Source organism: Sceloporus occidentalis, unplaced genomic scaffold (assembly GCF_023333645.1).
Source record: "Sceloporus occidentalis isolate IW3139 unplaced genomic scaffold, rSceOcc1.0.p SCAF_1, whole genome shotgun sequence".
NCBI classification, from domain to species: domain Eukaryota; kingdom Metazoa; phylum Chordata; class Lepidosauria; order Squamata; family Phrynosomatidae; genus Sceloporus; species Sceloporus occidentalis.
The window spans coordinates 300,660,173-300,685,354 of record NW_028316981.1 but is presented as its reverse complement, the minus strand read 5'-3'; the positions used below and the strand labels follow the sequence as shown (position 1 = coordinate 300,685,354).

The 25,182-nt window shown below is 44.9% G+C and overlaps 1 protein-coding gene across 3 annotated transcripts in view; it reads left to right on the top strand.

The window, feature by feature from the left end:
- The first annotated feature begins 5,025 nt into the window (after nucleotides 1–5,025).
- The window catches only part of LOC149324161 (one cut domain family member 2-like), a 94,611-nt gene continuing 74,454 nt past the window's right edge, over nucleotides 5,026–25,182 (top strand). For all 3 annotated transcript variants that reach the window (XR_016277885.1, XM_089497236.1, XM_089497244.1), the window contains exon 1: nucleotides 5,026–6,591. Coding sequence is in view for 2 of the 3 variants with exons in the window: in XM_089497236.1 (XP_089353362.1) it covers nucleotides 5,259–6,591 (1,333 nt within the window). In the remaining variant the exon portion in view is untranslated. The remainder of the gene's footprint in view (nucleotides 6,592–25,182) is intronic.

Here is a 25,182-nt window from a genome sequence, read left to right as displayed (position 1 = left end):
CACTCACCCACACACCACACATATGGAATGGTCTGTGCCTAGTCTCATCCATGTCAACAACCTGTGAGAAAGGAAAGGGGAACTCTGCTAATCATGAGCCTGGAAAAAAGGTATGTAACATCTAGTCTAGCTGTATCAATGGAGGAAGTTAGCAAACTTTATAAATCGAGGGTCAAACTTAGGGGCATGCAAGAAAGGATCTAAAGGATGAAGCAAAGGAAAACAGTGCCAAAGAACTTGCAAAATTCCAGCCAGTGTCACTGTTTGTGCTCTCACTAAAGGCTGGATGGATGAGAGAGAAAAGGAGGTATCAGTGCTTCCAGGACAGATTATATTCTTGCCTTTCACCCCTTTTTAAATAAATAAATAAATAAATAAATAAATAGGTTCCTTTTTTAAAAAAAGAGTTAAAGTACAGTACTTACACTGACCCGTGGATAAGTCGAGTCAGGTTTTTGGGGTCGGTTTTTGGACTAACATTCATCGACTTATACATGAGTATATACAGCAAGTATATTTAGGCTGTGCATCTAATATTGCAGTTATTATAATATTATTATATTATTATTCTAGAACATGGCCACATAGCCTGAAAAACCCACAAAAAACTATGGAGGCCGACCATGAACGCCTTCAACTTCACATTATTATTATTATTGCTATTATTGTTTTCTTATAGCCCACCTTTCTCCCAATATATGGACTCAAGGCAGTGGTACAAGGTATCATTGTTGGGATATATAGCAACTTTGCATGCTGAGACCTTCTTCTAGGAATATAAACGCATGCCCATGGTAGTTTTTATTGCTTACTAACAGCCTCTCCTCATTCCCTGTTTTTACTAAGAGCACACCTTACCATTTGTCCCTTGGGGGAACTCTCTCATCTCTTTGTCTTGCCTGGAGAAGCATGCTCTCTCTCTCTTGCATGCTCAAGGGAACTTTCTTAGGAAGCATGTAGGTCCAAAACACACTGCAGAAATAACCCAGTTTGAGACTCCTTTAACTGCTCCGACTCAGTGCTAGGGGATACTGGGGAGTTTCTTGTGGTACCAGAGCTCTCTCTGACAGAAGGCTAAATGTCTTACAAAACTAGAGTCCCCAGTATCCCTTAGCACTGAGCCAGGGCAGTTAAAGCAGTCTCAAACTGGAGTATTTCTGCAGTGTGTTTTGGACCGTAGTCTACTTTTCTACCTTATATCTTCTTTGCAACATGAAGTTAGACCTGTGCATGTCTTCTTACACATGATTTTTGTAAGTAAACTTGTTTTGTTTCACTCTAACTAGAGACTCTGTTTTGATTTGGGGACCTAGTGACCTGCTCAACTATTCACTGCTGTGTTTGCTTTGCTGGTGAGATTAAACCATCTCTTCTATTTCCAACCAATCTCAAAACATAAAAATCCCAACAATCCTTTTAATTTGGGTGGTCACTGACCTTCAGTGATATCTGGGGATTATGATTTAGGAGTAATATTAATACAAAACACAACAACAACTTCACTATGGATTGCAAGGTGTGGGATGGAAGGAGATTGGTCAATGACACCCGGAGTTACTGCATGGAGTGATGCCAACCCTAGTGATGCCACTACAAAAGGATACACACACACACACACACCATAAATACTGCTTATACACTTGACTCTGCTTATCCACAGATTTTTTTTTATCCATGGATTCAAGCACCCTTGGCTTGAAAATAGTCCAAAACAAGTATCAGTTCCACCTTGATTTTTCATTCTAGATAAGGGACACCATTTTGCTGGGACTTGAGCATCCACGGATTTTGTTATCCACTGGAACCAAACCCCAGCAGTTAATAAGGACCCACAGTATTATAGTGCATCTCTTCTAGTGTAAGAACTACTGAGATGCTCTAATGAAGCCACGTTTTCCAAAATTGGGAGGAATTCCCTAAAGAAGGAGGGAGGTTTCAAGGAAAGGAATGGAAGAGGATCCCCCAATCTTTAAATAATTCCTTTATTTGGGGGGGAGGGGGGAGGAGAAGAGGACAAAGTAGAGGGCATTGCCCCCTCCAGAGAAGCCTCCTTCTTCTCTAAAGGACATTTTCCTTCAATCCTTGCATTACTAGCCTTGCAGATAGAAATAATCAAGATATGACCCCACCTTGAAAAGCCTGAGATCTCTTCTGTGTGTTTGCATCTCTTCTGTCCCTTTGGCTTGGCCCTTTAGGGACTTAGGATGCCTAGACAGTTATTTCTCAATACTGTTTGTAAGGTACCACAAAATGCTGGAAATGTGTCAACTAAAGGAACCTTTCCCAGCTGTTAGACCCTTAAAAAGGAACCATTTCATTTCCCCCCATCCCTTTTCTCCCTGGATGGGTGAGGCGAGGAATGCAACTGGCTTCCTCCTCCCTCCAAGTGGGGAGACCTTGACACGAGCCTTATTTATTGACAGGTGTTTTGGTTTGCCATTCCCAGACCCGGGCAGGAGGGAACCCGACATTTGCAGCCCAGATCTCATCGGTCAGAAGTGTTTGGCAAACGCTGATCTTGGACTTTGGGAAGAAACCAAACCTCTGTGTGTGTGTTGTGTGTCTGTGTGTGTGCTACACAAAGCTCGATCCAGAGGCAACGCTTAAGGAGTGAGGACTGGTTTGAAAGAGGAGGAGGAGAGAAAGGTCTGGGCTCATGTCACCCCCTTTGGGGAAGGAGGACGCCCCCTCCTTGCTTAGGAGCATCTCTTGGAAGGGAATAACAGACCCCTTCAGGGCTGTGTGTCCTTTTTACTCCCCAGGGTGAGACCCAGAGACCAGGCTGACTAGGCGAGTCCTCCTTTTCCAGGACCTGTCCTCCACTCCAGCCTGTGGTCCAAGAGGAAGGCCCAGATGTCCTCCCTTTGGAGCAGGGCGCTAAGAAGGAGACGTTTTACGTTCACGTCTCTCGCTTTTGGGTTGTTGTTGTTATTATTATTATTATTATTAGCCCGCCTCGCCCTGCGGATTGAAGAGGGTTACAGTACATAATGTATTTGGTAATGTCCTCCATTTTCGCCCTGGAAGTTCCTCCATCGTGCCCGGCCTTTGCGGTTCATGGACAGGAGGGAGGGGGGAAAGAGAGAGAGGTGGAGAGAGAGAGAGCGAGAGAACGAGAGAGAGAGAGGCCATGCTGGACATCTTCCTCCATCCCCACCTCTTGCACCCAGATCTCTGCCTCACTTCTGTCCCGGGTTTGGTGGCCATTCCCACCAGCCCTTTTTTCCAGTATGTAGGATTTCGGTGGTTGTTATTGTGTGTGTGTGTGGGGGGGGGGGGGGTCCTGGGTGCGGATTTCCCCACCCAAACCACCCCAGGATCGCCTTCCCACTCATAGCAAAGGAGAGAGATCTGCTCCAAGGGAGTAGTAGCATCTCTCCAGGGGGGTGCGGAGCGCAGCAGGTGACACCCTAAAGGCTGGGTTTAGCACTGCACCTCAAACACCTGCCTTTTGGCAGAGACGAGCATTCCTCTGCTTCCCTTTCAAATGCTTTAAGAGATGGTGCGAATGGGGTACAGTTCAGTAGGAGGAGAAAGGAGAGGTCCCAGAATTTTTAAAAATTAAAATTTCAAATTTTTCAAATTTTTAATTTTTTTTTTAAAAAATTGATTTTTTGACATTTTGATTCCCCCCCCCCCATTTTCTTTCAACCACCTGACATGTGAACCAGATCTTCACTGTGCTGATGTAAATTACATTTAGGTTGAGACAACGAGATTGTGATTTGAAGGTCTCCTTTTCATTTGGCTAGTTGTTGATGGAGTTTTATTGCACGAAGGAGATCGGGAGCTTATCCCAGGAATATCCCGGGAATTACACCAAACGATTTCAAACCTGCCATTAAAGTGATCACAAAGAAGCATTAATGCGGTTTTTTGTTTTTGTTTTTTACTTTCAGGATTTTGGAGATGATGCACTGAGTGATAGATATCGCTTCATTTGCACGGTTGCATGTGGTCACCATTTGCGCTATTCCTCGCCATTTCCGGTTCATTTGCGGGAAGCTTTAAAAGCACTTTAGTCTCTCTTTAATGCCGAAACCAGCCCCAGTGTGATACTCCTTAGTCAGAATTATTAGGGGTATACGGGAATTACGACTTACGAGTAACATTACTGTAAAAACAAAGCATTACTAAGGGTTCTGTCCGGTGCAAAATGGGAGGAAAAGGAGGAGGAGGAGGTCAATGGAGAGAAGGGGGGGTGACCCCATGAGTAGCCACACAGGGTGACACCAACCCTAAGGAGCCTTAAGGAGGAGGCGTCTTTAAATCCTCTGTCCTTTCTCTCTCTCTTTCTCTGGCTCGTGCTGCCTGGGAAGCTTCAGACTGGCCACAAGTCTCTCCCCTCTCCCTCTCCCTCTCTTCCATTGGCCTATCTCCTCCACCTGCTTGGCGAGGCCTCTCCTGAGTGGTCCAGCGCCTGGTCCATCTCCCCGGGCCACGCCCTGCCTCTATTCCCCCCATCTGCTTCCTCTTTTTTCCAATCCCGGGGCTGGGCTTGAAGGAGGGAGGAGGAGGAGGAGGAGGAGGCGAGGCTGGGACAACTCTGGACAGCTCCCGAGGACGGCCCCCACCAGAAGCCGGGCGAGCGGGCAAGGGCCAGGACATGGCGAGGAGGCAGCAGCGGCAGCGGCAGAGGCAGCAGCAGGAGGCCCAGGAGGAGGAGCAGCAGCCCCAGCAGCAGAAGAGGCGGCCGGGCTGAGCAGCCCCACAGGCCGGGGCCTCCTTCCCTCCTTCCCCCTAGATCTCCCCCCCCCCCAACACCTTCACACACCCGCCCCACCGCAGCCTTCTCTAGATAGCATCGCCCTCTCTTTAAAGGGGGGGAGGAAGGAAAAAAGGAAGGAAGGAAGGAAGGAAGGAAGGAAGGAAGGAAGAGGGAGGGAGGGAGGGAAGAGGAAGGAAGGAAGGAAGGAAGGAAAAGAGGGAAGGGGAGGGAGGAGGGAAGGGAGGTGGGGAAGGAAAGGAGGAAGGAAGGGAGGGAGGGAGGGAGGGAGGGAGGTTGGGAAGGGGGAGGAAGGGGCCTCCTGTGTCCCAAAGCCAAGGACCCCCCAAGAGCCGATCTGCCTCCCTTCCTCCTCCCCCCAAGGATCCAAATCCGAGCCGAGGATCCTCCTCCTGCTGCAGAGAAGCCGAGCTGCCTTCTTCCCTTCCTTCCTTCTTCCCTTCCTTCCTTCCTCCCTCCCTCCCTCCCTCCCCAGCCGGGCTCCTTCCCAGCCCCGGCGGGCCTCCCTCCTTTCTCTTTCTCCATGGACTGAATGAAGACCTCCTCCTCCTCCTATCGATGCCTGACCAAAGAGCCGCCGCCGGAGAGCTGCGCCGCCATGAACCCTCCGGAGCTGAGCATGGAGACGCTGGGGCCCTTGCATGAGGCGGCGGCCGAGCTCCTGGGCCCCAGCCCCAACCACCCGACCTCGGCCGGACGCAGCCGGGTCCCTCCTCCGGGCCCTCCTCCTCCTCCGCCGGAGCTGTCCTCGGCCTCGTCGCGCTCGGCGATGGTGAGCAGCATGGCCTCGCTGCTGGAGGGGGCCGGCGAGTACCGCCCGGAGCTCTCCATCCCGCTGCACCACGCCATGAGCATGCCCTGCGACTCCTCGCCGCCCGGGCTGGGCATGGCCAGCACCTACACCACCCTGACGCCGCTCCAGCCCCTGCCGCCCATCTCCACCGTCTCCGACAAGTTCCACCACCCGCACGCCCACCACCCGCACCACCACCACCACCACCACCACCCCCATCATCCCCACCCGGCCGTGGCCCACCACCCGCACCACCACCCCCACCATCACCCCCACCCCCACCAGCGCCTCTCGGCCGCCAACGTCAGCGGCAGCTTCACCTTGATGCGGGACGATCGCGGGCTGCCGGCCATGAACAACCTCTACGGGCCTTACAAGGAGATGGCCGGCATGGGCCAGAGCCTCTCGCCGCTGGGCAACGGACTGGGCGCCCTCCACCACAATCCTCAGCCCGGAGCGGCAGGGGCGGCCGGAGGGGGCCTCCACAACTACGGCAGCCCCACCGGCGGAGGAGGAGGAGGAGGAGGCGGAGGAGGGGGCTCCGGAGGGTCCGGGGCCCAGGAGAAGATGCTCGGGGGGCCCTTCGAGGCCCACGGCGCCATGCAGCACCTGCCCCGGGGCCTGGCCACCCCGCCGGCCCCCATGATGGCCCACCTCAACGGCCTGCACCACCCGAGCCACCCGGCGGCAGGGAACGGAGGCGCCGGCCTGGGGCACCCTCAGGGCCACCTGGGCCTGGCCTCGCTCCGCGAGCAGCGCCCGCCTTCCTCCTCCTCCGCCTCGGGACCCGGAGGCCCAGGCGGCGGCGGCGGCGGACCCGGCGGAGGGCAGCTGGAGGAGATCAACACCAAAGAAGTGGCCCAGCGGATCACGGCCGAGCTGAAGCGCTACAGCATCCCCCAGGCCATCTTCGCCCAGCGGGTCCTCTGCCGCTCCCAGGGCACCCTCTCCGACCTCCTGCGGAACCCCAAGCCTTGGAGTAAGCTCAAGTCCGGACGGGAGACCTTCCGGCGCATGTGGAAGTGGCTGCAGGAGCCCGAGTTCCAGAGGATGTCCGCCCTCCGCCTGGCTGGTGAGTCCCGCCACCCCAGGCCGCTCCCCTGCCCTTTCCGTCGTCCCTTCCTTCCCCTTCCCTTCCCTTCCTGTCTTCCTTCCTTCCCTCCCTTCCTCCCTCCTTCCCTCCCTCTCCCCCTTCCTTCTTTCCCTTCCCTCCTTCCCTTCCCTTCCTTCCTTCCTTCCCTCCCTCCCTCCCTCCCTCTCTGTCTTGTGACTATGGAAAGGGACCTTGTAGTAGCACCTTAGAGACCACAAGTGAAGGGAAGAATCCAAAGAGGCAAGCGTAGTAATGTGCGGGATGGGTATCTAGAGAGATCTTCAGGACCTTGGAGACCGAGTGAAAGAAAGAATTCAATAGCTGGGTGAGTCTGTCGGGTGGGTGTCGAGAGAGATCTTTGCGACGAAGTGAAAGAAAGAATTCAGAAACACACAGCTGCGTTGGTCTGTCGGATCGGTGTCTAGAGAGATCTTGCAGGACCTTGGCTACCGAATGAAAGAAAGCATTCGATAGCTGTGTCAGTCTGTGGGGTCGGTATCCAGAGAGATCTTGCAGGACCTTGGAGACCAAGTGAAAGAAAGAATTCAATAGATGTGTCAGTCTGTCGATCGGTGTCTAGAGAGATCTGGTAGGCCCTTGGAGACTAATTCAAAGACATATAGCCGTGTTGGTCTGCAGGATATGGAGAGAGCTTGGACCTTTGAGACTAGAAATAAAAGAATTCAAAGATCGTGGCCCTGTCAGTCTGTAGGATCCTTACCCAGAGAGATCTTGTAAAACCACGGAGGCTAAATGAAGGAAAGAATCCCAAAGAGAGAGCCCTGTTAGTCTGCAAGATCACTAGGTAAAGAGATCTAATAGGACCGTCGAGGCTAACGGAAAGAAAGCGAAGAAGTCCAAGAGAGAGCTGTGTTCGTCTGTAGGATTGGTATCGAAATAAAGAAATAACAGCCTTCCTAGCCGTGTCAGTCTATAGGATCGGTGTATAGAGAGACCTTGTAGGACCCCCTGAGACTAACTGGAAGAAAAGATTCCTAAAGAGAGAGCCCTATTATAGTCTGTGGAATCAACATGTAGAGAGATTTTTGAAAGAAAGAGGTGGGCACCATGAGCTTTCACACTTCCTCAGATGGGTTGTGTATGTGTGTTTGTGTGTTTTTTCTCCTCCGTGGGTCACTCCTCTCATCCTCCCAAGCAGAGAGAGAGACCCTGGTCTTGAGTTTTAGTCCTGTGTGTTTGTGTGGATCTGGATTTGTCGGAGGCATCGGTGCGTGCCTTGCATCCCTCCCTCTCCCTCCATATTATTTGTACACACACACATATTGTATGTGGTTTTTTTTCTCCTTCATGGGCCTACTCAAAACCGTCATCTCACTCCTCTCATCATCCCAAGGAGAGAGAGAGAGAGAGAGAGAGAGAGAGACCGACCCCAGTGCCCTTTAGTCCCGGTTTCCGTGTGTTTGTGTGAATTTGTTGGAGGCGTCAGTGCCTGCGTTTTCCTTTTGTGAATAGATGACCGGGAGTCCTTGCTTCAGATCTTCCATCTAAGCTTTAGAACTTGTTCCAGATGTTGCTCTTTTGCTACTCAAAGGTGGTGGTCCTCTCAAGACAATGAATGTCTGGGTCAACCTCGCACTTCTTTATTTTTCTTGACAAATCAGTTTCTGAGCAAGGTTTGGGGTTGTCTTTCGGATGCTTCTGGGTTCCTTACTTTGCAAAAGAAATTTTAAAAAGAAAACCCAAATCCCTGAGGAGTGGTCTGAATCAAAACGTTGAGAAACCTTGGAAAAGCTAGGTTTCTTTGCCTCTAGGGAAACTTCCAAGAGGAGAGGAGCTTTGCTTTCTCCTCTTGGGCTTTTGGAGCACGAAGTGTGTGTGTGTGTGTGTGTGTGTTTTGGTGGTGGTGGTGGTGTGTGTGTGTGTGTGAAACAAGGGTTGCAGCCCCCAGCTGTCACCCTCCCAGCTTCGGGGTGTTGATTTTTGTCACTCCTCTATGACAGGTTAATGCACAAGCCGCCCCTCTTTGCTGGCAAATGGAGGGGATGTATTGAGGGAGGTAGTTGTGCAGAGATGGAAATATGGATTACTTTTTTCTTCCCCTTCCGTTCTCTTTGTCCAAGGTCTGCCTCCCTCCTTTCAGAGCCACCCTCATCACAGAGGGGACAAATAAATAAAACGTAATCCTCCATTTAAGTAGAAGGAAATGAGAATTCAAGCTACCAGAGGAGTGTGTTCAGAAAGGGGTCTTCTGGAAGGGAAAGAGGGAGGGAGAAAATAAATAAAATAAAGGCCTTTCCTCCTTTATTATTTTCATTTTTGCAAGAACAGATTGGATATATTGGGGGGGGGGGGGGAGAGGGGGGTTGGGGAAGAAAGAACAATCACTTTTTTTGGCATATTGTTCTTTTTGATGTTTGCGGGCGCCCCCTAGCGGCCTCCGGGGGAAAGCCTCCTTCCCTTTCTATTGTTCTTCTCTAAAAGATGGCCAAGAAGAAGCTGTGGGTTTGTGTGCATTTGTCTGGAAACACACAGTATATAATGTCTTGCACACCTACCTACGTGTGACACGACGCTGGCACGTCTATTTCTGAGAGAGATCTGGACATCTTGTACCAGTGGTGCCAAGGCTGGAGGCTTCGAGAGGAATGAATCGTGGTGTGTGTGTGTGTTTGTGTGGTGTGATGAATTATTATATATCTATACATCCCCTGGAGACATTGACTGCAACCTGGAGGGATGGACTGCAGGCTTCATTCGAGCAAAAGGAGTGGAAAAGACGAATACAACCCCTCCCATCATCCACACCATCCCAAGGTGATCGTAGCTACTCCAGGTTGCTGCTGATCTCTAGGATCTTTTGTTTCCATTGCTCAAGCTAAACCTTGTTGTTATTGTTTTTCCTCCTCCAGCCCATTCACACGTGCATTAAGACTGTTTACAAATGCATTTTTTTCCCGGAGCAGGAGGAATTTCCCTGACAATTTGCCTCCTTCACCTGGAGTTTGATTGATGCAGGGCGGGAGCAATTAATCGAAGGCTGGTATCGATTAGGAAAGGGGAGGGAGGGGGACACGACACAGCAATACCCTGTGTATCCCAGATCTCCCCCCCCCCTTTTTTTTTTTTTAGCCCTCTTCCTTCCTAGGAACCTAGAACCACCGTAGTACATATTATTTGTCTGGATCTTTCACAAAAAGAAAAAAAGGAAGAAGGTGGGATCTTCTCATTGTGTTTGTGGCTGTGTGTTGGGTGCCTTCAGGTAACCTATGGCGACCCTATCCTGGGTTTTTCTTGGCCAGGTTCGTTGGGAGGTGCTTTGCCTTTCCTTTTCCCCTGAGGCTGACTCGACCAAGGTCACGCAGTGGGTTTGTGTGGCCATCCCAGTGGACAAACTGGTTGCTGTTGTTGTTGTTGTGGGCCTTCCAGACCTTCTGGCTTATGGCAACCCTCCTGAGGGCTTTTTGGGACATGTTTCTTGGGGGGGGGGGGTTTGCCCTGGCCATCCCCTCAGGCTGTGACTTGCCCAACCTGGGGTTTTCCAGGGCTGAGTCGGGATTCGAACCCTGGTCTCCAAACTGCATAGTTGTTACACTCCAACGCTACAGCAGGCTGTCTCTCCAGATAAAAATATATCATCATCATCATCATCATCAAACTTTATTGATAAAGTGCTGCAAAGTTACACAGCGCTGTACATTCGACCAGTTTTTTTAAAAAAAATCAGAATAGAATAAAATAAAATAAAGCTGCATCTGGCGTATATTCTACAAAAAACAATTAAGCACGATGCACAGTGATGCATATTAGCATTTAAGTAATAAAATATGTCAAACAACAAATAAAAACAGGCCTAGGATGGCAATCGTGTGATGTCTGATCATCATCATCATCATCTCAGTAGTAGTAGTAGTAGTACCCCTCTCTTTCCCCAGAACTGGGACTCAGAGCCGCTTCACACCATTAAAAGAACAATGCAATCACAAACATAAAACGCGGGCTTCTTAGCCTTGCTCCAAATGGAGGCCATTTTGGATTTCCTCCTGGACAGACAGACAGAAGGTGGGAAATGGAGGGGGAGACCAGCCCTAGAGAGGCAGCCTGGCCTAGTGGTTGGAGTGTGGGGCTCCCACTGCGGACCAGGGTTCGGTTCAGGGGGAACAGAGGTCCTCCTTCTCCAGGACGAAGTCTCTGCTCCCCCTGAACCGAACCCTGGTCCGCAGAGTGGGAGCCCCACACTCCAACCACTAGGCCAGGCTGCCTCTCTGAGGCTGATTGGTTAGAGTTGATGAGCACGCCTTGGATTTGATTGATTAGGAATGGGCATTTCTGCTTCCCTAACAACAACAACAACAACAACAACAACAACAACAAGAAGAGTATTTGGCTGGAAAGCTGAGCCTCCTCTTTCTTTCTTTCTTTCTTTCTTTCTTTCTTTCTTTCTTTCTTTCCTCCCTCCCTCCCTCCCTGCTCTTGGTTCCTTTCGGTCTTAGCCCTGATAATTAACGTGAGAAAAAACAAAAAGGCCTCTGAATTGGTCTATCGACCGGGCTTTTTGCCTGGTCTTCCCCTGGTTAATAGCCCCCTTGTTTGCACTAATAAAACAGGGAAGCGTCGGGAAAGGCTGGACGTTGGGGAGGGGGGGTTGCCTTTCCATCTTGGAACTGGGGGCACTGGGAGGCTTGGATCCTTGTCCCAGTTTTGGAGGACAGGTAGAGGAGGACATTTCCATAAGGATGCGTTCACACACTCACACTCCAATGCATCACTCACAGCAAATGCATCTGAGGAAGGAGACCTAAGGTGACCCTGTCCTAGGGTTTTCTTGGCCTGATTTGTTCAGAGGAGGTTTGCCTTTGCCTGCCTCTGAGGCTGAGAGAGTGTGACTTGCCCCAGGTCATCCAGTAGGCTTCCATGGCTTAGCAGGGATTCGAACCCTGGTCTCCCGAGTCATAGTCCAACCTTCAAACCACTACAGTACACTGGAGTTGACGCGATACGTGAGGAAATCCTATGGTTCCAATGGGACTGTAGTACAGTTTCTGGTGGCAGGGAAAGCAGGTACCTTTATTGGCGGGAGCTTTATTGGCCGACCAAAAAGCACAGTGATATATCTTTATGGGGCCAACCAAAATGCACAAAATACCAGGACGTACTAAAACAAAATACACTGCTTGCCCATAAGGAGACCATACTTGCCCATAGAGAATCATAAGGGAATACTTGCCCATGGGGACAAATAGAGGAATACTTGCCCATAGGAAATCACTGGGGAATACTTGCCCATAGGGAAACCATTCTTGCCCATAGGGAATCTTTGGCTTCTACAGTACACTGGGGAGTCGCTGGGGAATCACTGGACTACTATTCCCCAATGATTCCCTATAAGGGGCAAGTATCCCCAATGTTTCACTATGGGCAAGTATTCCCTAATGATTCTCTATGGGCAAGTATTCCTCAATGGCTCCATATGGGCAAGTATAGTTTCTCTATGGGCAAGTCCTGTCATTTGGGAGCTCCCTTGGCTTCGTCCTCAGGGAAAGGTGTTTTTAAAAATCATACAGGAGGAAAAATAAAACGATGATGATGATGATGATGATGATGATGATGATGATGATGCAAAACAGGTTTCCCTTCTTTTCCTAGCCTGCCATCACCCCCCCCCCCCACACACACACACCATATGACACAACCTCCAGGCTCTATCTGCACTGGAGAAATAATCCGGTTTGACCCCGCTTTGACTGCCTTGCCTCAATGGTATGGAATTCTGGGATTTGGAGTTTTGTTAGCTGTTTAGCTCCCTCTGGTCCAAAACGCACTGCAGAATTAATGTAGTCTGAGACCGCTTTAACTGCTAGGGAATCCTGGGGACTGGAGTTTATTGCGGCCCCAGAGCTCTCTGACAGGGAAGGCGCCATGCCTCCCAGTGCTACAGATCCCAGAGTCCCCTAACACTGAGCCAGGGCAGTTAAAGTGGTCTCAAACTGGATGATTTCTGCAGTGTGTTCTGGGTCCCTGTCAAAGAGCTCTGGTGCCACAACAAACTATCTTCCCTTGAAATGCAGCCTCCAGGGGCTGGTGTTGGTCGGCGGTCTCCCATCCAAGTCTTAACCAGGGCTGACCCTGCTTAGCCCCTGAGTCAGGATGTCTGGGGTTACTGGGCTAGTGCCTTCTGGGATCCCTGACCTCTAGCATTCCTGGCAGGGAAGGAAGGCCCACTGAAAGCAATGGGGCCCCCTTCCAGTCAATGGGTCGAAAGGAGGAAGAAGGAACAAGCCTTGATCCTTTGAAGTAGATCGTTTCGTGCAGCAGCTCAGCAGCCATGGCTTCTCTCTTGTCGGCTTCGATCTGTGTGTGAGTGTGAGTGTGTGTGGAGAGGCGAAAATAGGTCCCCAGGGTCCTGGGTGCGAATCCAGCGTTGCATCCGACCGGCGCCCTGGTTGCCAAACAGCTTCTTGGGTTTGCATTTATTATCAGAATAGTCTATTGAGCAGTCTATTGAACAGTCTATCGAATAGTATGTTATATAATACTTATATATTAGTATATCTATCCCATTCTTCTTCTTCTTGGGTTTGCTCTTTTTTTGCATTTAATATAATAATATTATAGAAAGAATATTACAAGGATATTATATTACTTCGATATTTATATTATAGTCTTCTTGGATTTGCATTTTTATGCATTTATTATAAGAATATTATGTAAAGGATATTATTAGAATATTTTATTCCATCATATTTATATATTATTATATTACATTCTTCTTCCTCTTGGGTATGCATTTTTTTTGGCATTTACTATAACATTATAGGAGCCCTGGTGGCGCAGTTGGTAAATGCCTGTACTGCAGCCATTCACTCAAAACCACAAGGTTGCGAGTTCAAGACCAGCAAAAGGGCCCAAGCTTGACTCAGGCTTGCATCCTTCTGAGGTCGCTAAAATGAGTACCCAGACTGTTGGGGGCTAATTAGCTTACTTGCTAATTAGCTTACTTGCTGTTCACCGCTATGATCTTTGGAATAGCGGTATATAAATAAAGCAAATTATTAATTATTATTATTGTATAAAGAATAATATAAGAATATTATAATATATAATATTTATAATATTCTTTGGTTTGCATTTTTTGCATTTATTGTAATAATATTATCTAAAGAATATTATAAGAATATTATATTGCATAATATTTATATTATATTCTTGGGTTTGCATTTGTTTGCATTTATTATAAGAATATTCTATTGAAGAGTATATTGAATATTATATTATATTATATTATATTATAGTTGTATATTATGATAAAGATTACATTCTGTTTCTTGCATTTTTTGCATTTATTATAATATTAAATAAATATTATTTACACAATATTTATATATTATATATTATACTTCTTGGGTTTGCATTTTTGAATTTATTATAAGAATATTCTAATGAATAGTATATTGAATATTATATTACATAATATTTATATATTATTATATAGATTACAACCTTCTTAGGTTTGAATTTTTGCATTTATTATAATAATATTCTATTGAACATTATATTATATCACATTTATATATTCTATATTCTATTGAATATTCTATTGAATGTTCTACATTATTGTTATATATTATATTCTTCTTAGTGGGTTTGCATTTTCTGCATTTATTATAAGAATATTATATTGAATATTATATTATACTTATATATTATTATATTATATTATTTTTCTTCTTGGGTTTGCATATCTTTTGCATTTATTGTAAGGCTATTGTATAAAGAATATTATATTTATTAGTATATCGAGAGCCAACGTGACATAGTGGTTTGACTCTGGGAGACTAGGGTTCGAATCCTGGCTCAGCCATGGAAACATGAGCAAGTCACACTCTCTCAACCTTAGAGGATGGCCAGGCAAGTCCCCTCTGAACAAATCCTGCCAAGGAAACCCTATGATAGGTTCACCTTAGATTCGCCATAAGTCACAAAGGACTGGAAGACACACCACAACAAACAATTGTGTATTATTTTTTCCTCCAAGGGGTTAAAAGAGGGCAAAAGGGGGGGGTTTGATTCTGGCCTTGCAAAGACCTCCAAAGGGGATCTGGGGGGCAGAGAAAGAGAGAAAGGAGGGAGGAATGGGAGAGAGAGAAAGAACAAAAGCCCTCTCCCTATGAATTATTAAAAGAAAGCTGGGTGGTGAGGGATTGCTGGGAGCATAGGGAATCTTTGCCTTGGTGTGTGTGTGTTTGTGTGTGTGTCAAGCAAACACTGTGATTTGAGTGGAGAAGACAGCGGGCGGGGAGGGGGAGAGAACATAGGGGGAGATGTGGGGGAGAGCTACTGCGGGCCTTGGATGAAATCTACCAGGGAGGCTTCAGGTTCCACCTCTTTCCGGATGGAGAAGAAATAGGCCAAGGCACACATTTCATCCCATCTTGATATAGTATTGATTACCAATGTTAGGCTTGTCCATGGCATCCCATTTCCAATTTTGGTTGCATCCTTACTACAGAAATAATCCATTTTGAGACTACTTTAACTGCCCTGGCTCAGTGCTAGGCAATTCTGGGAGTTGTAGAATTCAAAGATATAGCTGTGGGAGTCTGTAGAATCAGTATCAGTATGTAGGAATCAGTATGTAGAGAGATCTTGCAGCATCTTTGAGACTAACTAAAAAAAGAAATTGGCAGCATGAGCATAGACCAAAGTCTATGAAAGCGCATGCTGCCAACTTCTTTCTTTAGTTGGTCTCAAAGGTGCTACAAGATCTCTGGGAGTAGCTGGTCGTGGCAGCAGAGCTCTCTGACAGAGAAGGCTAAAGGTCTTACCAAACTACAGTTCCCTGGATTCCAGAGCATTAAGCCAGGGCAGTTAAAGCAGCATCAAACTGGATTGTTTAAGCAGTGTGGATGTGGTTTTCCAGGTATGTTTTATGGAAGCTGGGCGGTGAAGAAAGCAGATGTAGGAAAGCAATAATTTCATCTGAGATGTGTGGCCCTAGACTGTCAAGAAAACAAATGAATGGGTCTGAAAACCAGGCCTAGGAAGCCAAGGGGACAACACTAAGGCTGTCTTACTTTGGAGATAGCATGAGGTGATGTGACTCACCAGAAAAGGCCGTCATACTTGGTAAGACAGGAGCCAAGCATGGTTTTGTTGAACTCTGGAGACCAGGATTCGAATCCCAGCTCTGATATAGAAGCCCACTCTCAGCCTCAGAGGATGGCCAGGGCAAACCCCTTTCTGAAGTAACTTGCCAAGAAAACCCTATGATAGGGTTTTCATAAACCGGAAAAGACTTGAAGGCACACAACAACAACAACAACAACAACAACAAAGGCAGAAGGGGGAAAGAGGAAGACTCTATTCCAGATGGATGGATCAAGGAACCCACAGCTCATAGTTTTGCGTGGCCTGAGCAGGGCTGGCGATTACTTGCCAAGAAAACTGCTTTAGGGCAGTGATGCCTGAACCTTGGTCCTCCAGATATTTTGGGCTTCAGCTCTTGAAAGTTGTGACTGTTGGCCAAACTGGCTGGGGTTTCTGGGAGTTGTAGTGCAAAACACTTAGAGGATCTGAGTTTGGGAATCACTGCTTTCAGGTCTCCATAAGTTGGAAAGGACTTGAAGGCACACAACAAGAACAACAACAGGAACAACAAAGGCAGAAGGGGAAAAGAAGAAGACCGTACCAGAAACCACAGCTCTTAGTTTTTGCAAGACCTCAGCAGGGCTGGTGCTGACAGTGGGACTCTGAGGTCTCTCATTCACAAGGTCACTCTGAGTCAAAAGAGATGAAGACAGCTCACAATCACCACCACCACCCTTTGCTTTGGCCTAGTGCATTTTAGAGCCACCTTGGTAATGATAATAGAAGAAGGAGGAGGAGGAGGAGGAGGAGGAGGGGTTGTGGTGTGTGTGTGTTTGTGATCCCCATTCCTTCCCCCTCCCTTTGAGTTGATGAAAAATTCATGCTCAACCCCCACAGGGCGAGCTGGGCCACTGGGCTGGGCTTTTTTCTTTACATATTTAATGTCTCTTTGGGCTGTTTGCCCAAGCAGAAACCCTGGAAAAGAAAAAATGAAAGGAACAGAGAGAGAGAGGCTTTTTCCCCTCTAAAAAATGCACAGTGAAATGAAAATGACAGGCTGAAAAAAAAGAAAAAATAATAATACATATCATATATTTATAATAATACTCATAAAAGGTCCAAAAGCAATTTGTCGGCCCTCTCTGGAGGCCAGGTGGGGACTTGGCCTTCTTTCCTTGGCTTCCCAGGGAAAGAAAACCTGGCAGTTAATTGTTTTCACCTTTGCGATAAATATCACTTATGCAAAACCAGCCCCCGCTACGTCTCTCATCCTCCCCTAGCCTGAAATTTAATGATTTTTCAATTAAAAGGAGAGAAAGAGAAAGAGACAAACATCACAAGAGGCGCCACGGGGAGGAGGAAAGGGCTGGATGATTTTGTATCCGAACTGCAGAAATAATCAGGTTTGACATCACTTTAACTACCTTGACTCAATGCTATGCAGTTCTGAGAACTGTAGTGGGTTGTGGCACCAGAGCTCCACTACAATTCCCAGAATTGCATAGCACTGAGTCAAGGCAGTTAAAGTGGTGTCAAACCCAATTATTTCTGCAGTGTGGATGCAGCCAAGAAAGTATGTGTGCATTGTACACACATACCCCAATTTTGCAGCCTAGCTATGCAAACATTTGTAAGGCAAAATTCGCAGAATAGTGTTACTTTTATTGGACAACCAAAATGCCCAAAATACATGTTGCAAGCCTTGGAAGCTCGACTGGCTTCTTCCTCAGGCAAACATGTTAAATATCATACCGGATGGGGCAATATTACAATAATGCCAAGCAGGTTTCCCCTCTCATCCCTGCTTTCCTTCTTAGCCTGCCATCAAACCACCCACCCCTATGTGACACAATCTTTTTTTCAATATAATTGATTTTTATAAAATTATAGATCAACATTATTTTATTTCATTTTATTTTATTTCTTGACATTTGGTGGTGGTAGTGCTGGTTTGACTATCCTGCAATCTTAAGGCCTCTTAAGGCTCAGCCCATCCTAAAGAGTAAAGACAAACTACTGAGCACTAAAGTTAGAATGGTCCAATCCATTGTATTCCCCATCAGCATGTAGGGATGGGAGAGCTGGACAGTAAAGAAAGTGGATAAGAAGAGAATCCATTTATTTTGGACATGGAGAAGACTGCTGAGAATACTGTGGACAGCCAAAAACACCAATAAATGGGTTCTTGAATAGTTCAAGCCTGAAGCCAAGACAATTAAACTGAGCCTGTCGTACTTTGGCCACATCATGAGTAGATATGATGTTAGAAAAGACTATAATGCTTTGGAAAGGTAGAAGGTAGTGGAAAGAGAGAAAGACCAAAGGCCAGATGTATAGACTCATTCAGGGAGGTCATGGGTTTGAGTCTGCTGGACCTAAGCAGAGTAGTGGAGGACAGGAGGGCTTGGGGATGTCTCGTCCACAGGGTCACCATATGTTGAGGACCATTGGAGGGCAGTTAATAATAACAACAAAGTCTTGGTCCAGGGAGGAATAGGGAGGGGATTTGTATACAAGGAGCCCTAGCTGGAAATAAAGTTGGGTGTGTTGCATTTTTGTCTAAAACAATTTAACATCCAGATGTTAAAAAGTCACCCTAATCCCAAAGCAACCAGATGATGATGCCATGCTAATTAATGACGGAATAGTCAGACCTGGCTCTGCCATAATGTATGGCACCACTAGAGTCACAATTAAGCACCTTTAAGCCCCATTGTTTGTGGTGGGAAGATTTAAAGACAAGCTTCAGCCCTTCCACTATTGGAATCAATTGGACTTGCAAATGTTTAAACAGAGGGTGAATCTGCCTCTGTTTGCTCATGGCACTTGTTTCATTGAATACATGCCCTTTTATAGATCTCTGCTATTTGTTTTCTTCTTTAAAAAAAGGTTTCCTTGTAATATTTTGCATTACATTGCAATTTTCATACCATTAGCTAGCTCCAAGAACCTTGGGGCTGTGGAAACATACATTAGAATGTGCTCTAGGCATAAAATACACCGAAGTCTGTTTCTGTGCAGATCACTTTGCCAGAGAAAAGGAGATGCAGATGAGTGATGCAAGAATAGTCATGAACCACACAAGATTCAAGTGTAAAGATATGTCATTGAATGCTAAAGTCAGGACTCTCCATTCCTTGGTATTTAAAGTTGTATGGTTGTGAACACTAGACAGTGAAGAAAGCTGATAGGTGGAGAATCAACTCATTTGAAATGTGGTGCTGGAAGAGAGTTCTGCCCATACCATGGACTGCCAAAATGACCAATAAATGGTCCTACATGCAAATCAAGAACTCTCCCTACAAGCCAACATGACTAAACTGAGTCTGTCATACTTTGGACATATCATTAGAAAACAGGAATCATTAGAAAAGACAATAATGCTTGGTAAGGTAGAAAACAAGGCCTAAATAGTCCAAAGGCACCAGATCCTGTCTGATCTTGGAAGCTAAGTGGGATCAGCTCTGGTTAGTACTTGGATGGGAGACCACCAATGAATACCATGTGCTGTAGGCTATATTTCAGAGGAAGGAACTGACAAAACCATTTCTGAGTAGTCCCTGTCTAAGAAAACTATGAAATTCATGAGGTCACCAGAAGTCAACAGGCAGCTTGAAGGCACAAACACACACAAACACAAGCTAGAAGACAGTAGGAAAAGAGGAAGACAGCATTATAGTCTTCCTACAGTCTTGATTGAATAGATTCAGTCAAAGAAGTCATGGCCCTGAGTTTGCAAGACCTCAGCAGGGCTGTTGATATGGTGAATCTGTCATTCAAAGGGTTGCCTTAATTTGAAATCAGTTTAGTGGCAACTAATAATCACCACCACTAAGATCAGTATCTTAATGCAACCTGTGAATGAAATGTTGTCTGGAAACATCTCCACACTCATCACTGAAACTGTTGAGTTACTCAAGGGCTTAGCAAAGTCCTTACATGCATATTCTGGAAGAGGAATCCACAGTAGATAATCTCCATATATTTTGTGATCATATTTACAAAATAATCTAACGGTCCAGTATAGGCCAGTGTGGCTACCATAGGCAGAATCTAGATATTTCTCTCATTTAAATGTTTATATTATTTAAGCTGCAATTTACACATCACATTGCTGTCAGTTATTAAACACTATTGCTCTTACAATAAAGTTTAGCTGTTACAACAGTTAAGTTTGGAAAGGTATGTATGTCATTTGAGAACAAGTGCTGTTGAAGTCATGGCTACCTGCTTCTGAATGATTTGAGTAGTAGCCAGACATCGGTGTCAATGGACAGACACCAATAGATTGTTAAACATATTTTAAATAAATGGATTTAAAGGTGCTTAATGGCTATTGTTCAATCATTTAGAAGTGTTTTCAAAGCAAAATTCTGCTGTAATATTAATAGGTGAAAGAAATAGCAAGAATTAACATACAAGAGTAATGCCATATTCTTGTGTATTTTTTTGCATGCATTATATAATTTGTAATTTGCTTTATGATCTGGGATACTAAGCAGTCCATACATATTTGGACTAACAGGGCAATGGATTATCCTTCCTCGGAGGTCTTTAAATTGAGGTTAGATTGCTGTCTTTCAGGGGTGCTTTAGTTGTGTATTCCTGCATGGCAGGGGGTTGAACTAGATGGCCCTTGCTGTCTTTTCCAACTCTATGATTCTGATTTGACACTCCCAACTTGGTAAATACAATAACACTCATTCTGAGTATAAGACTTTTAAAAATGCACTTCTTTTGAATTAGATATCTGTATCTGCATGCATGCATGCCATCCTAGACTAGAGTGATTCACATGTGGAAATGTGCGTACATTATTGTTCTGAATACAATTATGCCATTTAAAAGGATGCTGTGCCGAAGATGCTCATCAAAAATCAGGGCAAACCATGATTGCCTAAAGCTGATCAATGTACTTATCACATATTGATTTCCAGACGTGATCCAAAAGGTGATGAAAACTGTTTACAGTGATATGTCTTTAATGGAGGGTCCCTTTAGTGCAGCAATGTGTGTGCAAGATTGCTGAGGTGCTTCTGTTTATACTACATGTGCATATATATTTTAATGCATTCCCTCTCTTTAGTGAATTCCAAATTATGCCTGGGTTTTTATATACACCAGACTCTCACTCTTATTCATTCTACAAACTATTGCTACAACATAAGCAATGCAAATATTATCAGCAGATGACTCTTGGAGCATATATTCACACTTAAGAATATTTATGTGTTTATATGCATGCTTGCACACAGCTTCCCCACCTTCCACAGGGTGTTATCATAGCATCCAATATTATATTGAGTATTATGGATAAGATACCCAAAATTAATTTTCATTCATTACATTATTTGGTGCATGTAATTCCTGATTGCTTAATACATGAAAGAATAACACCAGAACATGGAGCCAAGAATGGGACAAATGGTTCAAATAAAATGTGAACTTTCCAAAACTGGATAGGGACTGTAAATATTACCAAAATATTGTCAAAAATATATAATATATGCAATACACATGTGTATCTGTATGTGCGTGCACATGCACGTGCTTTCGAATCTCCTCTTGATTTATGACAACTCTGTGAATTTACTAAGTATAAAGGTCTTTATTTCCATATATTCTAATGAGTAAAGAATTTTAATCAGTGAATTGCATAAATCTAATTAGCACATTAACAAGAAATTCAATATACGACTGAAAATCTAATAACTAACCCCATCTAATCCAAACCCATTGAATCCGTTCTTGAAATTTAAGTCTACAAAGGGGTAAATCCATTTGATTCAATGGGTCTATTCTAGGACCAACAATACAATTTAGGCCAAGTAGTTGCTTTTGGAGGCTTTGAAATATCTGATAGCTTTATCTTGAAAAGCTACTGCTGTTTATAATAAACAAAGGAGCAAGACATATTGCTGCCTCTGAAGAAATCTGTAATGAAATCTTAAAAATATATCTATCCCTTCTTATCTTCCAGTGTGAGTACTTTTAAAATACAACCCTCAGTCTCTCATATTTATGATAATGTTGGACTACATCACTGGCACTATAAAAAATGTCCAAAAAGAAGGGCATAGCTCAGCTTTAGAGCAGCCATTTTGTATGAAGGAAATCCATTATGCAAGAATTTTTTTCTATGAAAGAAATCCAGAGCTTCATAGGTAGGAAACCCAGAGCTTGTGCATGAGCATGGATCTGTGGACTACTACTCGGAGTAGCACTCCTGTACACAGTCTAATATAAAATCCTTTCTGCTACATAGTTAGACATAATGTGAGGGAAATAAATATACAAACACTTGGTTTCAATCCTTTTATTCCTCAGTCTAAAATAAACCACTGCATAACCCATTTCTGCCAATTTGTCTGGGAAAATGATGCTTTGGGAAGAAAAGGGGCACCATGGATAGCTCCCTTAAAGTCTGCTTAAAACCCACCAGCTGCCCTTGGTGACCTGATGATGCTATATGGATGCCAACGTGTGCATTTGTGCATTTCACACACTTGAATGTTTCCCATTTAAAACAGCAGAAGTGTAAATATCCTTAAACATGGCTTTGTCAGGCCCCACATATAGCAATGATGAATGCTGTGTGCTTGATCCATTATAGAAACTAGTAACATGCGAAGACTAAGCAGTTAACTCAATTTGTAGTTATTTCAAACAAACAAAAAAAAAAAGGGGGGGGGGAACCTCCCTTTTTAGTTGAAAGAATGTGAGGATTATTAATCCACACAGGCAAGCTTCCTCTTGGTCCACACTGCAACCCTCCTGGGTAGGTCAGTTGTGTTCATACTATTCCAATTTCAAAGATAGGTAAATCAAAAGAACAGCTTGTCCAGGCCTGACTAATAGATCCCTGAAGTAGAATTGAATGCACAATATCTATTACCCTCTGAGCCCTGCTCCTTAGTGCTTTGGATGCTTGTATTTATAAAATGCATTTAATGGAGGGAAGATTTAGTGCAGGGTGTCATGGCTCTTGATAAAATAGAAGCATAACCTAGAAAGCAGGGCTGGATGGGAACCCTTTGGCCCTCCAGTTGTTTTAAACTACACCTCCACCATCCCTTGCCATTCCCTATGCTGGCAATTGGCATCCAAAACATGTGGAGGGTTTAAAAAAATCCCTACCTCATTATGTAATTCCTTATGCCACATTAGACCATTGGTCCTTCTCAGCTGGGGTGAAGATTGACAGGACCTCTAGATATTGCTGGACCATACCTCCCAGCATCCCTACACAGGATAGGCAATAGGGCGGAGCGGGGGGAGCCCCAATACCATCTAGACAGGTTCATGATTCTCATCCTAATCCTGTTCTGTCTGTTGGTAGCTTTCCTAAAGTTCTAGTTGAAATTGTTCCTAGAACTGAGACCTGATTAACTAAAGAAGTGGAAGCCCACTGAACATCTGGAAATATTCCACTCAGTAGCCATGTGGTGGATTGTATTGTATAGGCATATTGGAATAAAAAGAGTGAAAGATACTTTTCACATCAGTTCAATCAGAAAGGGCATTTGCACTTGTTTCTCAGTATGTGAGTGCGTTTTTAGGATCACAAGCTTTTTTTTTTTTAAAGCCTATAGGCATAAATGTGAATAACAGTGCAAACACAGTTTTTAAAATCATTTTCTGATCATTTCAGTCCTGCTTTAACATGTAAAGAATACAAGCCAATTGCATTTAATTTATGATCACATCAATTCTGGTTTGAACATGATTTCACTTGTCCCATTTAGGACATGGGTGAGGAAAGAAGTTATATGGAACTTGTTTGTGCGCTTCCAGTCTCCCAAATTCTCAACCTCTCTAAAAATTGGGCAAAAATTATCCTCCTAAACACCTTTAAATTATCTGCAGGAGTATCAGTTACCTCCCATAGGAAGGTGCAATCTCTCAGATGCTCTTAACCCAAATTGTGTAGGCTTTTATAAGTTACAGCCAACAGCTGTTATATTTAAATGCTCTGTTAATGATGTTTAGTAATTGTCTGACAGACACAAATTTTGAAGCATAGAGATAGAAGAAGACCTCAAAAACAAGGTTTGGAGGAAGTGTGCACTTTGTTTTAAAAGCAATATACAGTAGATATATAGAGAAGGGGGGTGGGGGTGCTGTCACCATACTACTGAAATTTGAAAGATGTCTTTTTGCATCGGATCCCCAAAATTCAGAAATAACAGAGTGCATTCCTCAGTGGATGGAAGAGTACTAAGTGGAAAGAAGCAACTCAGAATCTCATGATAATATCTCAAGTAGATTCCTACAAGCACCATTGCCACAACCACAGTTCCTGCTATATATTTTCCTTGCCTCCGAGTTGGAAATTAGAAAGGCTGATAGGAATTCTTTGGTGGGGAAGAGGTGGTTTGGCCCAAAGGCTGTGAGTTGCTGATCCTCCTGATATAAGCTTACACTCATACATACAAAAGTGAAGTAGTATTTATGTGACCTTCCATATGTTGTGGGACTGTAGTTCCCAGCAGCCTGTATTAGTACACCAATGATAAGGACTGCTAGATGCTGCAGTTCAGCATATCTAGAGAGCCAAAGAATTCTCACTCCTGCTATTGCATATTGCTAAATTTCATTTTAATGTGAAATTCATGCCTCTATTTCAAGGGATTTAATATTATCTATCTGTTGGTCCGATTTGCTGGGCCTGTTGCATCTCTCAGTACAAATGCATAGGGTTGAGACATGTGTCACCATTCCTGCATGACTTCTTTGCAATAAACCAGGTATGAAATCATCCAGCTCTTTAGATGTTTTGTACTATGTTTCCCAGCACTGCTTATCATTGGCTTTGCTGGCTAGGGATGATAGAAGTTGCAATCTGACATCTGGAAGGCCACATGCTTCCCAGCTCTGCACTAAAGTGAACTTAAAGAAATGTGTGTTTGCATGTCTATGCACTATTTTAAAATGTTCAGCCTTCTTTGGCCTGACAGTCAATTTCATTCTCCTGATGCACTATTTCTAAATGGGTCTTGTATTTGTGCAAAGTAGAAAAAGAGGCCTCCCTGAATTGTTTAGTACACATTTCCAGGAATATGCTGATGTTTGAATTAGAGTCATAGGTCAGCAGGACAGCATAGGTGCGTCAGAAGGTTATTTTGTCTGTACACCAGTGAAAAAAGGATCTTGGCTAACAGTAATACATCTGAGAAAGACCAGCAGTTTCAAACTGCTGCCAACCAAAACAGACAATAATGGGCAAACAAGACCCCATGGTTTAAGAAAAGGATGCAAAACTTTGGTGGGTGCAGAAATCAGGCTTTTTGCCCCACTCTTTTCATCCCTCTGTTGCTCTGATCTGCTGCACCTGTGATCCTCAGTACAAATGTTCTGGATTGAGATATGTGTCTGCTGTCCTGCATCACATTGTTGTTGTTGTTGTTGTTGTGTACCTTGAAATCATTTCTGACCTATGTTGACCCTAAGGCGAATCTATCACAGGGTTTTCTCGGGAACATTTGTTGTGGGGGGGGGGATGCCTTTGCCTTCCTCTGAGGCTTC